Here is an 18,961-nt window from a genome sequence, read left to right as displayed (position 1 = left end):
AGCTTATAATTCAGGTTATTTTATTGGTGCTTCTATAACACACATTTTGGTTTTTATTCTTTGTTTCATCTTTTTCTGTTGTGGCTTTTCCACAGAGGCAGGGATGTCTTGGAGTCTTGTGTTCAACCAGCCGGCTTTGGCTTAGAGCCCCACTGGGTTCCAAAGGAGACAATCCCATCAGTAATCACAAACGCAGTAAACCAGTTCACTGTAAATTCCCTGCTCCTCTTCTGTGCCTGAGCCTCAGAGCACCTGTGTAAGAAAATGGCAAGGCACCGAGACCCTCGCTTCCTCCACAACTTATCCCACCACCCACGATGGCAACAGGAGTCCACACAAACGAAAAGAAAAAGATATAAGTGGACAGTTGTTACAGACTCAGTGGACAGTTGTTTGCACTGTCCTTTTAGATCGTCATCGTCATCGTCTCCATCATCATCATCATCATCATCTTTATGTAAACAACCTTTGCCATCATCCCGGGTGCTGCGCTGCAGTAGCTGGTGGGGGAACTGCCTGATACTGCCCCTGCTGATGGTCATCTATCTACCCTGTGATGCCTGGGGGACCACTTTTAAGGTGGCTATTGTCGGCCCTTGGACATGTGACCCCCTATACTCCAAAGCCCTCCCTGACCTGGCTGCCCGCCTTGCTATCAGCCGCATCAACAAAAACCCCTACCTCAACAAAGGCTACTGGTATGACTACACACTGGTCAATGAGGACTGCAAGTCTTCTCGTGCACTTGCTCGCTTTGCAGAGTTGGATGGCTACAGCGCCGCTTTCCTGGGCCCAGCTAACCCAGCTTACTGTTCCACAGCAGCTTTGTTTGCAAAAGAATGGAATCTGGGAATTCTCTCATGGGGATGCTTGAAACCCACCATGGAGGAAGGGGATACGTATTCGACCTTCTTGCGGCCATTGCCACTGTCCTCCCGCGTGCTCTTCTCTGTTTTGCGTTACTTTCGCTGGGCCCATGTTGCCATTATCTCAGACGAGGGGGAGTTGTGGGAAGCCACTGGACAGGAGCTGGCCTCCTCCTTAAGAGATCTTGGGCTTCCAGTGAGCACTGTGGTCACAATGGAGGCCGACAGGGATGGTCCTCTGAGAGCTCTAGAGCAAGTACGGGAAACAGACCGGGTCAGAGGTATGTTTGTATGTGTGTGTCTTTGGGTATGTGTTGCATGGAAAATAGAAATGAAAAAAAAAAAAAAAAAAATGAAACAAATCTCTAAGGTAATGATAGGGTAGCATGTGCCATGGGGGCAATACGTGGGTTTTCATTCCAACCAAACGCTACATCACCTGATTTCAAGTCTCACCCCTCGTGAGGGAAACACTGTGGGTTAGTGAAACTGTCTGGTGTAGTGATGGTTGGAAATATGAATGCTTGCATGCTGCCTCCATTGCACGTGTTTGCCCACCACTGCTCAAAGGTAACAGTTTAAAGACATCTTCCTCATCTTTGCTCAGTGGGAAACATACTCAACAACCTTTGGTTTTCTTTTTTTTTTTCCTCTTGCCCTCTCCTTCTCCCACCCTCCGCCTTGTGCAGTGGTTATCATGTGCATGCAGTCTGTCTTGGTTGGTGGGCGGGCCCAGTACCACCTTCTGACCAAAGCCATGGACATGCGTATGATTGACAGAGGCTATGTCTTCATCCCCTATGATACCCTCCTCTACTCATTGCCCTACAAAGATGCCCCCTATTACATATTAGGGAATGACACCAAGCTAAGAAAAGCCTATGATGGAGTCCTCACCATCACCATGGACTCTGGGGAGCGCAATTTCTATGAGGCCTTCAAAGACGCACAGAAAACCTATGAAATCCGCAGCAGTACCCCACCAGAGCAGGTGAAGCATTTTTCTTCTTCTTTTTCATCTTCTGTCTTCTTCTTCTTCTTCTTCTTCTTATTTTCCCCAGACAATAATGCAATAATGAATTAAAGCAACTGATAAGAACAATAGAAATGGCACCAATAGCTTTTCAGTTCAGATGGTAAGTTTTTGACCATTTACGGTTCATATTACAGTCTCGGTACCTCATAAACACTGTTGTGTCCCCTGGTAGGTTTCTCCGTTCTTTGGCACCATCTACAACATGCTGTACTACACGGCCATGGCTGCTGAGCAGGCTCGTATGAATGGGGGCCGCTGGGTGACTGGAGAGATTCTCGGCAATAGTGAAGGAGGTTTTGAATTTGAAGGCTTCAATCAACCTCTGCAGGCTGGAAGAAATGGTGAAGGCATGCAGGCACGCTATGTGGTCCTGGACTATAGCGGCTTGGGCACCAATCTTTACTCAACTCATGTTCTGGAAGCTCGCCATACAAGTGGCAAAATTGGGGGATTAAAATACCTTGGTCGTTCAATCCACTTTGCGGGCAGTACACCCTACACTGACCCAAGCTGCTGGTTCAGCCCGCACTTTGCCTGCACTGGTGGTGAGTACAGTACTTATGGGATTAAACATGCATGTTATATGTTATAGTTTATACTCCTGTCTGTGCCCCTGAGCAAGGCAATGGGAAGAGAACTGGAGTTGGTCCCCGGGCGCAGCATGAAGGCAACAGCCCACTGCTCCTCTCTACACAGATCACAGCTAGGATGGATTAAATTTGCAGCTACGGATTTTCCCCAAGGAGCTTAATAAAGGAAACTTAATTTCAATGACTTAATTATAAGAACATGTATGTAGGTTGGTATGGTGTATTTTGCATTATTGTTTTTCTTCTCTGTGACTCATAGATATATTCTCTCATATTCTCTCGCCCCATCTGCTTTTCTTCATTCCTCAAGGACTGGATTCAGTCACTCTCTTCTTTCTCTCCCTTCTGTTCTTGGCGTTGGCTATATGGGGAGTTTTCTTCTTCCTCCGTCTAAAGTATGTATAATAAAACAAATTAAATGAAAGAGGGCTATGCCGTCAAAACCTGAGTGAACTTGAACACAATATAAAGTGTCATTGCATAATAAGACATTGTGTCATCATATTAGAACATGACTTGATAGTGTTTTTTGGTCTGTGCAGAAGAAGCGGTCGGATCGGGTTCAGTTTTGGTGGAGGTGGTGGAGGATCAAATAAGGTAGTCCTGACCCTGGATGACTTGATCTTCATCAACACTCAAGTCAGCAAACGGGTCAGTTCTTTACCGCTCTGACGAGCCCTGGTTGTGTGGTGAGAGAGCCAGCCGTGTCCCGTGTGACAGGTCAAAACTTTGCTGCTCAAAGAGAACTTAGCAAGTGTGTGGTAAATAAAAATTACTCCCCTGTAAAAGATTACCTTATCTAAGCCGATCCCTCCCTAACTGGGTTTGTGAGCAGAAGCTAAATGAGGACAGCATGATGAAAAGCCAGGTGGACACGAAGACGCCTCGCCACTCGGTGTCTGGACGCAGCTACCTGGCCTCCACACCAGACAGTTCAAATGTGGCTGTTTTTGAGGTGAGGGTGGCAAATGCACATGTGACACATATCACATATACATTATTCCACTAAGTTGTCTAATAAAAACAGGACCATCTCTGTGTTCCTAAAATATAAGTCAATATATTGGTGTGTAATGATTTGAAAATCTATCAATAGCAAATGTTCAGCCCAGCTAAGCATGAGGTGCTCTTCATTGTGACCATTTTGCACAGCTCACACACAGACTGTCCTACACTGTATGTCACAGGGCGACTGGGTGTGGTTGAAGAAATGCTCCAGTGGAGTAGTGTCCAGTGTTAGCAGCAGTACTCAGTCAACTTTTGTGAAGGTAAGTGGCAGTCTGACGGAACGGGTGCGTTTGTCCTCACATAGCCACCGTATCCTTCAACAACACAGTCTGGCCCTGCTCGTGATTTCAGGATTACAGAGAAATGCACCACAGTAGTAACATCCATCCATCCACCCATCCACCCATCCATTATCCAAGCCGCTTAACCCAATTGGAGTCGCGGGGACGCTGGAGCCTATCCCAGCAGTCATTGGGCAGCAGGCGGGGAGACAGCCTGGACAGGTCGCCAGTCCATCACAGGGCATACATACAAGATATATATAAGTTCCAGGTATCAAGGAGCATTTTATGGCAGCTCGGGACATAATAAGCCAAATTTGCTTTTAAGGGTTACACATATTTTTCTGAGCCCACCCATCCATTTCTTACTCACGACCATGCTGCTGCTACCACTGTGCTATTCGTAGCAAATTCGGGGGGCAGCCGGTAACCGCCGCAGCCAGGACGCGAACCCGGGTCTTCCACACCACGGGCGACTATGTTAACCACGGTCCGACCCATTAGCCAAGGACTAGTGAGTCTAGTTATCCATGCTCGTTACACTACCCCCTCTTCGAGAAGCACAGCCCTGCACTTCAGCATACCAGCTCCCCCCACGCCTCTGGGTGCACGTGTCCCCGATGGCCCCACGATCCCACCGTCCCAATTCTGACACCAACGTAGCAAATTCTGGGGGCAGCCGGGAACCGCCGCAGCCGGGACGCGAACCCGGGTCTCCCACACCATGGGCGACTATGTTAACCAGTTGACTAAAGGGTCCGGTCTAGTTATCCATGCTCGTTACAGATTACTTTTTATAATGGGAACATTTAGAATATCAGTACAGCTCACAAATTAATTCACAAATGTCTGTTTCATGATTAAGATATTAATTGTTTTTCCCTTGGCTACAAGAATAATATATAATGGTTGTGAAATGTAATGGTATTTCTTTTTCATGCTGTAAAGTTCATGCAGGATGTGACAGCATGAAGCCTTGCTGTTGTTCCTTCTCTTGCCTTTCAGCTCAGAGACATGCGGCACGAGAACCTCAACCTCTACCTGGGACTCTTCTTTGACTCTGGGATCTTCGGCATTGTGACGGAACACTGCACCAGGGGCAGCTTGGAGGACCTGCTGAACAACGAGGACATGCGCCTTGACTGGATGTTCAAGTCGTCTTTGCTAATGGATCTGATTCGGGTAAAAGCAACGACAAAAAAATAACAAAAAACTTTTTTTTTTGCATCATTATCCAGTAGTGTGCTTCACCATCCTCGCTTTCCTTACAAACACTCCTCACAGGGAATGAAGAGCCTGCACAACCGTAACATCATCCACGGGAGGCTCAAATCTCGTAACTGTGTGGTGGACGGCCGCTTTGTTCTGAAGGTGACCGATTATGGCTTGAACGAAATCTTGATCTCCCAAAACCAAAGTGTAGAGGAGGAGAGGTCCGAGGGTAAGCTGCTGCACTCGAGCAGTACTTTTAAGGTGGTTCTCTGGTCACTATGCATGGTTTATAGCTGCGGTTGGGCTTATTCTATCCAAAAGATTTGCTGTGGACGGCCCCTGAGCTGCTTCGAAACCCAAGTCTGAAGAGGAAGGGCACTTACCACGGCGACGTCTACAGCTTCGCCATCATCATGCAAGAGGTCATCTCGCGCTGTGCTCCTTTCTGTATGCTGGACATGCCAACTAAAGGTGAGTGCTTGGCTAATGCCACGGAATGACGTAGAGCAAGCACAGGGCCGCTTTACTGCCGTAGTGTACAATAGGCCTATACATTCTACATACATTCTACACCTACGGACCAAATGTGGGGACATAAACACATGGGTATATGCAATCTGAAATCTAAATATGGTTCCTTGAAGGCTGTCCTGCGTGGCACTTATTACTTCCATACTCAGCTTTATTTTCTCCTCTACGTTGCCTGCCGGAATAAAAAGCTGTTTTCCAATGACTGATACGACTGTGTTGCGTATCAGGAATCAGAATCAGATGCAGAATCAGATTTATAGCCAAGTACAAGAACATACCATGAATGTGTCTTGGTATGTTGGTGCAAGAGAGAAAAATTAACAGTAATATATACACAAGATGACATAAAATAAAAATGAAAGTAAGGTGCAATAAGGTACAATCAACACCAGCTCAGAGTTGAACTGGAGACCATGTGGCAGCCCCTGATGCCCGGCACTGGTGGCAGGAGCTGTATTTACAAAAAGTTGAATTAGAATTTCAAGAAGTTATTTACAGTATAAGTTATTTACAGGGTAGTGCAGGTTTTATGCAGGGCATCCAGATACAGAGAGCACAGTATGGAAGATGAAAATGGGTGGGGATGGGAGGCGGCAATGTCAGGATCTGTAGGTGTCTGGGAGCTTGTTAGAAAGGCCTACTGATGTAGGGAAGAAGCTGTTCTTTTGGCATGAGGTTCTGGTTTGTGTAGACCTTAGCCGGAGTGTTTTGAAGAGACCATGGCCTGGGTGGGAAGGGTTGACCATGATCGTCCCTGCTCACCCCGGTGTCCTGGAGGAGGTCACGGAGGGCTGTCAGGTTGCAGCCAATAACCCTCTCAACAGCTGTAGTCCACCCTTGTCTGTGACAGTGGCAGCAGCATACCAGATAGTGATGGAGGAGGTGAGGATGGACTCAATGATGGCAGTGTAAAAGTGCACCATCATTGGCTTTGGCAGGTTGAACTTTTTCAACTGCCGCAGGCAGTTCATCCTCTGCTGTGCCTTCTTGGTGAGAGAGCTGATGTTCAGCTCCCACTTCAGGTCCTGGGTGATGATGGTGCCCAGGAAGCGGAAGGATGAGTACTGCAAACTGCACTGCTCACATCTAATTAAAAAAAAAAAGAAACTGACAACCGACTGTTTTGTGAAAGGTTCAGCTTTGTGTTCTCTTTGTGGGAGCAAATCTATACCTCTGATATACATTATATTGAAGTAACTTGTTCTGGATCACTTTAATTTTGAAATGAAAGCACAATATTCACCCATAGTCTCGTGTGTGTTTGTCGACAGAGATTATCAACAAGGTCAGAACACCTCCTCCTTTGTGTCGACCTGTCGTGTCAGTGGACGAGGCCCCACTGGAGGTGATTCAGGTCATGAAACAGGCATGGTGTGAAGAGCCAGAAAAGAGACCCACGTTTGAGGAGATCTTCAAGCAGGTCAAGAGACGGACACAAAGGATGACGCAATTTCAAGCTTTTTACCACCTATAAATCATTGTATACCACAGACGACATCCCCTCCGTATTGCCTTCTCTAACGTACATCTGTTTGTCTTGTGCAGTTCAAAAGCATAACCAAGGGAAAGAAGACCAACATTATTGACTCCATGTTGCGAATGCTGGAGCAGTATTCCTCTAACTTAGAGGATTTGATTCGCGAGAGGACAGAGGAACTGGAAGTGGAGAGACAGAAGACTGATAATCTGGTGGCCCAGATGTTGCCCAGGTGAGTCTCTTGCAACCTGCCTTAGGATATGATAAACCTCCCACATAAGTATTGAGCATTATAAGACACGTATCATATTAGTGGTGTTCCAAGTGATCTTTCACCTCTGCAAAGAAAAAATTCAGTTGCACAGTTTGTGTTGGGCTTGAGAGTCAAACTGAACTTCTCTGGGGGATGGGCCACCACTTTCTCACTTTTATTCTGTAAACCTTTTTGAAAACATCTACAAGCTACATGTTTTTAAAGTCATACTATTGTTACAATGATGACGCAAAACTTTACTGATTTCTTTTGGAATATAATTTTAATTACCTGTCTCCTGGGTCAACACACAAAGTAGTTCAGCTGGTGAGAATTCAGCGTCTTATTTAAGAACATTAAGACTAGCGGGGGGATGGTGGCCGATGTGGAATTTTGACTTGGATAATCTGCTTGAAGGACAGTAACTTTAACCACAAAACAATTCAGTACTAATACCAATACAAGTAAAGATGATGATGATGTTGATGATGATGATAATATAGTTCCGCTTCTGGTGTGGGAAGATGGCGGCGCAAATTCAAGTTTGCAGCGGCCTCACCCAGTACCGGTGAGGGACGATGGCAGCACAAATTCACATTTGCGGTGGCCTCACCCAGTGCCGTCCATGCAGTGTCTTTGTCCACGTCTGCGTCTAAGTTTGTCCTTGTTTTGATGGCTGGGAGAGCTGGCTCTGGATCGGCTGGGAGAGCTTGGTCTGCTGTGTCCTTTGGGCCCAGGGACCACGACCCTGCCTGGAGCTGTGCCCAAAGAGGTAACACCGAGGGCTCTCTGACAGGATGTGGAAGCAGGGCAGGCTAAGCTAACTGCTAGCCCATGCAGACCGGCAGTTCTGACCGTCATCCTGGCTGGCGTTCGTTCTCCTGGACAGTGCTTTTTTTTTTTTGGTTTAGATATATGTGTTAGTTTGGATGTGTTCTTGTAGTTTTTGGATATGTGTTTTTGTCTTTGTGCTGCACTGCTGTGGGCTGGGGGAGGTCATGTTTTGTTTCATTTCATGTGCGTGGGTGCATGAAGTGAAATGACAAGTAAAGTATTTCTGGTTTTGATTCTGATGATGATCCCAGTCACAGCAGTGCTACTATTGTGACAAATACTCATAATCATCAGTATAATCATCTCTTCCTCTAATAATGTTACCGCCAAAACAAGTTGGTGGAGAACTTCTCAGGGCTGATTCTGACACAAAAACAATAAGGTAGCTAATGTTGACTTTAACCTCGGCTCTGCTGAGCAGCTTACCTAACAGTCCTCACGTCAGCGTGAACTATTGCTTCAAGCATTTCAAGAGTGTGGAGAAAAGTAAGATGACATATCAGCACCACAGTGTCAGCAGAGCTGCAGCCAGACCCCCATTTTAACTGAGGGGATGGTAGTGGCACAATCCAAATGAATCTGAACAATGTAAATAGTGAAGAGAAATGTCCTCATATTTTGGTCTTGGGTAGCGTTGTGCTAAGCTCAGAAGGTATTTATTAGTTGCTTTGTTTGAGAACGATCGGGCATTATATTCATCAAAATATGTAAATGCCAAACTGTTAAGTTGGCAGATAGTGTGTTGACATCCTTTGCAATATCATGCATAAGCAACATGCCCCTTTTTTGAGGGGACACAGAGACTTCATAAGAGGTGCATGTGCACAGTGCAAAACAAAAAACAGAAACAAAAACGCACTAATGTTTTTATACATAGTGACATCACATTACCTGAAGCCTCTTTACTTCTACCGTTGCCATCCATGTTTGTTAAGAGAGAATCCTTGGATGGGCGTGAGACTGGGAGGCTGAAGATACTTGCACACATGCCTGATGCCTGATGGTCAAAATCAGTCAAATTTGATAAAGCCCTGTGATGGCCTGGTGGCCTGTCCAGGGTGTCTCCCCGCCTGCTGCCCAGTGACTGCCGGGATAGGCTCCAGCATCCCCGCAACCCTGAGTAGGAAAGGTGGTTTGGATAATGGATGGATGGATGTGGAGTTAAATGTCTGTAGGTCTACTACGGTGGTGTTTTTATGGAGGGAGTTAATTAACATGCCAAATAGTCAACAGGTACTATGTATAGATATATATCTATAAAGATATATAAAGGCAGAATCTACTGAGGGAATGTCCTCAGTGTCTTCAGTGGTAGCTACAGCCATGGGTGCATCCATCTTTCCCATCCATCATCTGCTTTCTCCCGCTCACCCCTCAGGTCTGTGGCCCAGGCGCTGAAGACGGGCAAGCCTGTGAAGCCAGAGCACTTTTCTGATGTCACCCTGTACTTCAGTGACATAGTGGGCTTCACCACGATCTCAGCTCTTAGTGAACCTATCGAGGTGGTGGACTTACTCAATGACCTCTACTCGCTCTTTGATGCCATCATCGGGCAGCATGATGTGTACAAGGTGAGTGAGGAGGGTTTTGTAATGTGTTGAAAAACAAAGCGAGCAAAGCCTCATGGTACAGCTGCGAGCTGCCACGAGTGGCCACAACCAGCTGGGAATGAAATGTGGTGTTTGTTTGTGGTGATGAAGACGCTGTTTCAGTAGACGCTGTTTCAGAAAGCTATGGCGAGAGGTTTATATCACTTTTATTTCATCAAACCATCCGCTGATCACTCATTCCACGTGGATAGGGACATTGTCTTCCCCATATACTCTGTGTACCCACTTTATTTTTGTATTTCCTTTATGTATTTGGATATGAGTGCATGTAAGCTGTTTTTTTTTTCATTTAGAATTGCATCTCTCACAAAGAAGTAGGTTAAAGTCACAAGAAAACATACCTCATTGCCACTCAGAGGGCTTATAGATGCTGATGTCTGTATGTATGTATGTGCTCATCTTATTTTGGCATCATTTTTAGGTGGAAACTATTGGTGATGCCTACATGGTAGCCTCAGGAGTCCCAAACCGCAACGGCACCCGGCACGCAGCTGAGATGGCGAACATGTCTCTTGACATTCTGCATTGTATTGGGACATTCAAGATGAGACATATGCCTGACGTGAAAGTCAGGATTCGTATTGGCCTGCATTCTGGTGAGCAGTCAAACCACCCTCTTTGTGCGATGGTGAGCTTTTCTTGGGCCACTGTGATGTTCATATTACATGCAGAGGGATTTTTAGAATAAGCAGCGCCCAAACCACATCATCAAACGTTACATTTATAGAAAGACCTACATGTGTACACAGTCGTGCACATACATACACATGCATGTGTTTCCTTCTCTGAGCAGAAATGGGAAAAACTTGAAAAAGAAACCTTATGGAGATAGTTTGGTGTAACGTAAAACCAAATGCATTAAAGACTGAACACAACTTAATTTGTTACAGTGGAATGACTGAGCGCAGTTGATCACAGGCTGCTAAAGGCAAGGAGGTATTTTTGCCTAATCCTTGCCTAGAACATATTCCTGGAACTGTAAAATGCCATCCACTTAGAAGTCTGTCATCCAATTAGACACTGCATACTTTGTATGTCTTCTTACCTCATTCTATAAATTAATAAAGTCACTACTCACTAGTGCAGATAACACAGATATTTTTTTAATTTAAGTTTATGCACTGTATATATGGGATATGGTTTTATTTGAATGCCTTTATGACGTAACAGTTTGCATGACAAATTGTCAATGCACAAGTATTTCAGATTATATTTACCACCTGCTAGGCACTGACCTCTACGTGAAAGTATCGCCAACTGTTCTTGTGTGTGGACGTGTGTTGTATATGTCTCCAGGCCCAGTTGTAGCCGGAGTAGTTGGTCTTACGATGCCTCGTTACTGTCTGTTTGGTGACACTGTCAACACAGCATCTCGAATGGAGTCCACAGGACTGTGTGAGTGTTTCATAGATATATATATGTAAAGAACTGACACAAATCCATTTTCTGCATCAGGTACTGAGTGAAAGGTCATGTCTATGGCAGTTTGTGTGCCTGCAGCTAGAGACTAAAGAGGGTTTAAGTGAGCCATCCTCAGTAATCTCTTAAGGCTATCAGCAGAATTAGTGGTCAAATTCAAGGTTTAATGTAAATGTCCTCCATGACAGGGCTTGCCCCAGCTACAGTTCCCAGCCAGTATAAATAGAAACTATTGTAATTATGTGCTATTCTAGTAGGCCCCTGCACTTTACTCAAAGGTGTAAATGAGTTGGACACCTTTGGTGGAACTCCTCAATGAGGACATTGAGAGAAATTAAAGGACTGTTTAAAAAGAATCAATAAAAATAGTGTGTATATATATATATTTATACATAGCGTTTTTTGCCCCGAAACCCTCAATGGTTTTGTTATAAGTGCTCAACTAATGAGAAGTGGAATATCAACACAGATGCAGGAAAAGGAAAGTTTTAATACATAGCAGTACAGGCCTGTTTCGTGCGTCATGCATGAAACAGGCCTGTACCCCAATGTATTAAAACTTTTTTCCTTTATCTGTGTTGATATATATATATATTTATATATTCATATATATTTATTTATTTATAGAACTTTGTTAAAAGAAACACTCAACGGTAGGGAGAGTGCTCAACAAATAAGGAGCAGAATAATCCAGTGAGTCAAGTAAATCCTTTATGAGACAGTACAAGCCTCTTTCATGCCATGAGATTGACGGCTGATGATTGCTTATGTCATGAAACCGGCTTGTGCTGTCTCATAAAGAATTTACTTGACTCACTGGATTATACAAACCCCAATTCCAATGAAGTTGGGACGTTGTGTAAAATGTAAATAAAAACAGAACACAATGATTTGCAAATCCTTTTCGACCTACATTTAATTGAATACACTACATAGACAAGATATTTAACGTTCAAACTGATAAACTTTATTGTTTTTTTTGCAAATATTCCCTCATTTTGAATTTGATGCCTGCAACACGTTCCAAAGAAGCTGGGACAGGGGCATGTTCACCTCTGTGTTACACCACCTTTCCTTTTAACAACGCTCAATAGGCGTTTGGGAACTGAGGACACTAATTGTTGAAGCTTTATAAGTGGAATTCTTTCCCATTCTTGCTTGATGTACTACTTCAGTTGCTCAACAGTCCGGGGTCTCCATTGTCGTATTTTGCGCTTCATAATGTGCCACACATTTTCAATGGGGGATAGGTCTGGACTGCAGGCAGGCCAGTCCAGTACCTGCACTCTTTTACTACAAAGCCCCACTGTTGTAACACGCGCAGGATGTGGCTTGGCATTGTCTTGCTGAAATAAGCAGGGACGTCCCTGAAAAAGACGTCGCTTGGATGGCAGCATATGTTGCTCCAAAACCTGTATGCACCTTCCAGCATTAATGGTGCCTTCAAAGATGTGCAAGTTACCCATGATGCCATGGGCCCTAACACACCCCCATACCATCACAGATGCTGGCTTTTGAACTTTGCGCTGATAACAATCTGGATGGTCCTTTTCCTCTTTAGACCGGAGGACACGACGTCCATGATTTCCAAAAACAATGTGAAATGTGGACTCGTCAGACCACAGCACACTTGTCCACTTTGCCTCAGTCCATCTCAGATGAGCTCGGGCCCAGAGAAGCCGGCGGGCGGCGTTTCTGGGTGGTGTTGATATCTGGCTTTGGCTTTGCATGGTAGAGTTTTAACTTGCACTTGTAGATGTATCGACAAACTGTGTTAACTGACGATGGTTTTCCCAAGTGCTCCTGAGCCCACGTGGTAATATCCTTTACACAATGATGTCGGTTTTTAATGCAGTGCCGCCTGAGGGGTCGAAGGTCACGGGCATTCAGTGTTGGTTTTCGGCCTTGCCGCTTACATGCAGAGATTTCTCTGGATTCTCTGAATCTTCTGGTGATATTATGGACTGTAGATGATGAAATCCCTAAGTTCCTTGCAGTTGTACGTTGAGAAACGTTGTTCTTAAACTGTCTGGACTATTTGCTCACACAGTTGTTCACAAAGTGGTGACCTTGCCCCATCCTTGCTTGTGAACGACTGAGCCTTTCGGGGATGCTCCTTTTATACCCAATCAGGACACTCATCTGTTTCCAGTTAACCTGTTCACCTGTGGAATGTTCCCAACAGGTGGTTTTTGAGCATTCCTCAACTTTCCCAGTCTTTTGTTGCCCCTGTCCCAGCTTCTTTGGAACATGTGGCAGGCATCAAATTCAAAATGAGTGAATATTTGCAAAAAACAATAGTTTATCAGTTTGAACATTAAATATATTGCCTTTGTAGTGTATTCAATTGAATATAGGTCGAAAAGGATTTGCAAATCATTGTATTCTGTTTTTATTCATGTTTTACACAACGTCCCAACTTCATTGGAATTGGGGTTTGTATATGCGTGTCTTCCTCAAGCAAGCTCGGGTCCTCTACCAGAGGCCTGGGAGTTTGAGGGTTCTGCACAGTATCTTAGCTGTTCCTATGACTGCATCCTTCTGGACAGAGACCTCAGATGTTGTTCCTGGAATCTGCTGGAGCCACTCTCCCAGTTTGGGGGGTCACAGCCCCTAGTGCTCCTGTTACTACTGGAACTACTGTGGATTTCCCCTTCCACATCCAATCTAGTTCTTCCCTCAGCCCTCGGTATTTCTCTAGCTTTTCGTGCTCTTTCTTCCTGATGTTGCCATTGCTCGGGATCGCTACATCGATCACTACTGATGTCTTCTGTTCCTTGTCAACCACCACAATGTCTGGTTGGTTAGCCAGCACCTGCTGGTCAGTCTGGAAATTGAAGTCCCACAGGGCCTTAGCTGTGCCCTTCTCAATTACCTTTGGCTGTGTCCCCCATTTGGACTTGGGGATTTCTAGTCTGTCTTCAGTACAGATGTTCCTGTACACTATCCCAGCCACTTGGTTATGCCTTTCAGTATACGCTTTCCCAGCTAGCATTTACACCCTGCTACTAAGTGCTGGACTGTCTCAGGGGTGTCTTTGCACTTCCTGCATCTTGGATCTTGTCTGGTGTGGTAGACCCCTGCCTCAATTGATCTGGTCCTGAGTGCCTGTTCTTGCGCTGCTATGAACAGAGCCTCTGTGCTGTCCTTCAGTCCAGCCTTTTCTAACCGCTGGTAGGATTGCTCGATATCAGCTACATCTTCTATCTGTCGATGCTAAATCCCACGGAGGAGCTTGGTCTTCCATGTTACCTCCTCCTCTTCTTCCTCTGCACACTCTGTCTTCTGCCGCCTGAGGTACTCACTCAGCAGTTGATCTTGGGGGCCCTCTTTCTGATGTACTCATAGATGTTCATTGTTTCATCCTGGATAGTGGCCCTGACACTCACTAAATCTTGGCACTCATCTTTTCACTTATCATATAGTTTCAGGCTGCTGGACTAAGGGTGTAGAACCCTCCGTGCATTGTGAGGAGTTTCCATGTCCTGATATTTGTGGCCTGTATCTCCTCCTTTTGCTAGCTTATTATTCCAGCTGGGTATCTGATGGCTTGGATCTTATTCTTCCCATTGAGCTGGCTCCTCAGCACCTGCCTCACTCTCTGGAGGTATTTGGCTGTAGTTGACCTCCTTGCTGCCTCCTTGTTCGTGGTTTCCATTTGCCTATGGAATATATATATATATGTGTGTGTGTGTGTGTGTGTGTGTGTGTGTGTGTGTGTGTGTGTGTGTGTGTGTGTGTGTGTGTGTGTGTGTGTATATATATACCCATCCATCCGTTATCTGAACCGCTTATCCTGCTCTCAGGGTCGCAGGGATGCTGGAGCCTATTCCAGCAGTCATTGGGCAGCAGGCGGGGAGACACCCTGGACAGGCTGCCAGACCATCACAGGGCCCACACACACACACACACACACACACACACACACACACACACACACACACACACACACACACACACACACACATTCATACCTAGAGACAATGTAGTACAGCCGATTCACCTGACCTACATGTCTTTGGACTGTGGGAGGAAACCGGAGCCCCCAGAGGAAACCCACACAGACATGGGGAGAACATGCATGCAAACTCCACACAGAGGATGACCCGGGATGACCCACCAAGGTTGGACTACCCCGGGGCTTGAACCCAGGACCTTCCGATGTGGGAAAAAAAACTTTAATTCATAGCAGTACAAGCCTGTTTCGTGCGTCTTGCACTCATCAGCTGATGAGTGTCAGATGCATGAAACAGGCTTGTAGTGCTATTTTTTTCCCTACATCTATCTTAATATTCTGCTTCTCATTTGTTGAGCACTTTTATCAACACCATTGGCAGTTCCCGAAAAAAAGAAGCCAATTATATATATATCAACATCGTTTTCGAATAAGTCTTTCACTCGCCTTTGCTTGCGATGGATATCCATTCCATATATATGTATGTACATATGAACTTATTACCTTTACAGTTTGGAGTTATGTCTAAATATTGGGGTTATGTCTAAATATCCCATATCAGTCAGTCAACAATGCAAATATCTTGTTTTTGAAAACTTAACAAGCAAGTGAGAAGATTGCCTCTAGTAGAATGGAAAAAGGGCAAAGCGATGATGTGCTCTCTACTGCCACCAAGTGGTTATTTATGTGAATAACAACCTCATTGTATTTGCACAGATTTGAACTAAAACTTGCAAAGCCACTTCAGGACAGTTGTTAATGAGTGGTGTAATGATAACCAAAGAAAATACGCCATGAAAGCTTCATGACCTTTACCCTACTAATATTTTCTTTGCCTCTAGCTTACAGGATCCATGTCAACCAGAGCACAGTTGACGTCCTCAACAGCTTGAATCTGGGTTACAAAATAGATGTCAGAGGCATGACAGAGCTGAAGGTGAAACCATCTTCATCATCATAAGAGAAATGCAGAGGAAATACACGGTTCCCAGCTTTCCACTTTAATCAGCTAACAGTCAGTTGTCTCACTTTCAGGGGAAAGGGATTGAAAACACGTATTGGTTGGTAGGGAGGAGTGATTTCATAAAGCCTCTGCCCATACCCCCGGACCTCACACCAGGGTAAGGAGAACACCATGTTGGATGCATTTTCTACTGATATGACTTGTCTTAAGGTAGTCCGTCTGTTCTCACCTGTGTGCTATTCAGCTTAAAGCTGCTGTGAGGGGTTCTGGCTTGTTGTTGACGTGTGAGAGAGTGGGGAAAAGTGGCAGTGTTTGCAGAAGCACTTAATTTTGCATGAGCATTGCCTCTGGTAGTAAATATCTACATCCACCCTCTGACAGCACATGCTTTCATTTTTAAATGACCTCGTTTTAAAAGAAACGTATGTATATCTTGCCAACAGCTGTTTACAACAAATACACACATGAAGTAACGGCTCTCTGATGGTGGCAATGTAGTCACACCCGTGTGCCATAAATCGTTTCATCAGATTTCACAGGGAATCCCATTTGGAGTCATTGTGTAGCAATATGTGATCTTCTCGCTGAAGGTCTCATCTGCTTGCGACAGCCACACAGAGGCATCAAAACTCTAGAGACTTGTAAATAAGCACTTAAGTATGGGGATCCTGCAGCAGGGCCTGAGGCCCGCAGGGACCTGATCCTGCAGCAGGGCCTGAGGCCTACAGGGACCTGATCCTGCAGCAGGGCCTGAGGTCTACAGGGACGTAATCCTGCAGCAAGGCCTGAGGTCTACAGGGACGTGATCCTGCAGCAAGGCCTGAGTCCCACAGGGACCTGCTGCATGTCCGAATGTGTATATATGTATATGTGTATATATGTAAATGTATATATGTATGTGTGTGTATATATATATATATATATATGTGTGTGTGTGTGTGTGTGTGTGTGTGTGTGTGTGTGTGTGTGTGTGTGTGTGTGTGTGTGCGCTGTATGTGCGCTGTTCTCTCCTCTATGTCCCAGTTACATGACAACCTTTTCTCTTCATTACAGTGGGAGCAATCATGGCCTCAGTTTGGATGAGATACCTGTGGACAGAAGACAAAAGTTCTTGGATCGGCAGAAGAAAATGGGATAACCTGATGTTATCGGTCTTTGTACCAAAATTGGCCATAGTTTCTGTGAGCAACTTTGTCATTTGCTATATGAATGAATGAATGAATGAATGAATGAATGAATGAATGAATGAATGAATGGATAGACATGTGAGCGGAATATAAATAATGATCAGGTTGTGTAACAGTTACACTTTTTCAAGAAGATTCAACTCAAAATGTTGAGTTTCTCCAACTAAAGTCCCCCACGTAAAACATGGAGGTTTACCGAAGTCGTCTCTACACAACAAGCGACGTGTCTTGCATGTGATCATATGTATGTGATCATATTCTGCAGCATGCTCTTTCCCTGCCCTGCTAGGATCAACACAGGCGCCAAACTGCAAAACTAGCATCCAGATTTCTGTCAAATTTGCTTCACATGTCAATATGAATTTTGTCTGGATACACTGAAACTAGACTGCACAAGACGAAGCTGTACACCAAGGTGAACTTACTGTCACACGAAAGACAAACGGCGTTGATTTTAAGGTTTTACAGCTACCGCAGTACCAGATTAGATGATAACGGACTTGTCTTCAGAGAAAATTTACCACAACATCATGTCTGAAAATACTGTACTTGTACTGTTCTTCATGCTGTGTAGAAGTCCTGGAGAGGGAGGGAGAGGGGGGGGGGTCACGGGTGGGAGCTCATATCTCCTCACACTCACCTTTGGGATTTGAAGTCGTTTCTTTTCTAATCAATTTGGCTTTATTAGCCTTTCACAAACACAAAATGCAGAACTGATGTCATTCCCCAGCCTGGTCGGCTCAGAAGCGGACTGCTCCGTCTCAGCAGAGATTTTACTAACGTCAGCAGGAAATACCATATTTCTAATAAGTGGCTGAGAATCGAGAAATATGACATAATTTGCCAGTACTGGCAAATTATGTTAATCAAGACCAGGGAAACTAGTCTGTGTATTTAATATGAATAGATGATGCTGACATGTGTAGAATTAAACGATCAAAGACAAGGTCCTTATTTCTGACATCTGCCTCCTTCGTGTTCTTGTCTGAATCAGATGTACCTCACTTGGCTAGTAAGTTTGTGTTCCCACTGTTCATATATATATATATATATATATATATATATATATATATATATATATATATATATATATATATATATATATTCAATAGCCCTTTTTGCTGATTTTGATTTGCGTATCGCTGCCATAGACTGTCAGTGTATTAGAAAATGTACAGGAACTGTACCACCTAAAAGGCTATTTACATAAACTGTCCCATGACATAGCTATCAACTCAATCCATAATCCATAACCATCAACATGCCGAGGGCGGGACCTGAAGCTTCTGTACTAAACAGGAATTGCAGACTCACTTTGGGCAGAAAGAAACCTTGAAATAATCTTTAAATCCTAAAACTAATCCCAAAAAAACCATTCAGAAGGCATCACGGGGCCCATTTTCTCTCCATTATAACTGTATGATTGTAAGTCTTCTTTTTTTAATGACATGTAAATGGTTATAACATTGTGTTATTTTCTAACAAAGTATAGGCACGCGTCTCCTCACCACCGTTTCTACGTCTTGTCAAAGGTTCAGCTGATTTGTAGCCTGTCATTACAACTCACTGCGTGCTCGTTTGAAAACGTATTGTAGCGAATTCGGGGGGACAACGCAACCACAGGAACTGCCGCGGCCGGGAAGCGAACCTGTATCGCCCGCACGGCAGGAGGCATCGCTAACCGCTAGACTAAAGGGTCAAACTCGCCAACTAGCAGCCAGCGTGTCTTCTTATCCAT

General features: G+C 44.7%; 1 protein-coding gene across 1 annotated transcript; it reads left to right on the top strand.

Moving 5' to 3' along the window:
- Positions 1 to 264: 264 nt before the first annotated feature.
- Positions 265 to 17,174, top strand: gucy2d (guanylate cyclase 2D, retinal). Its single transcript, XM_056284644.1, has 18 exons — positions 265 to 1,147; positions 1,556 to 1,857; positions 2,075 to 2,447; positions 2,803 to 2,887; positions 3,035 to 3,143; positions 3,328 to 3,447; positions 3,680 to 3,760; positions 4,787 to 4,963; positions 5,066 to 5,222; positions 5,315 to 5,464; positions 6,796 to 6,944; positions 7,070 to 7,233; positions 9,467 to 9,659; positions 10,120 to 10,294; positions 10,995 to 11,093; positions 15,915 to 16,009; positions 16,108 to 16,193; positions 17,090 to 17,174. Exons 1-18 carry the CDS (start codon positions 265 to 267, stop codon positions 17,172 to 17,174), a joined length of 3,483 nt encoding a protein of 1,160 aa, XP_056140619.1.
- Positions 17,175 to 18,961: the final 1,787 nt, after the last annotated feature.

The sequence above is a fragment of the Lampris incognitus genome, chromosome 8, assembly GCF_029633865.1.
Source record: "Lampris incognitus isolate fLamInc1 chromosome 8, fLamInc1.hap2, whole genome shotgun sequence".
NCBI lineage: Eukaryota > Metazoa > Chordata > Actinopteri > Lampriformes > Lampridae > Lampris > Lampris incognitus.
Note: the sequence above shows the minus strand (reverse complement) of the source record. Positions and strands in the feature narration are given on the sequence as shown.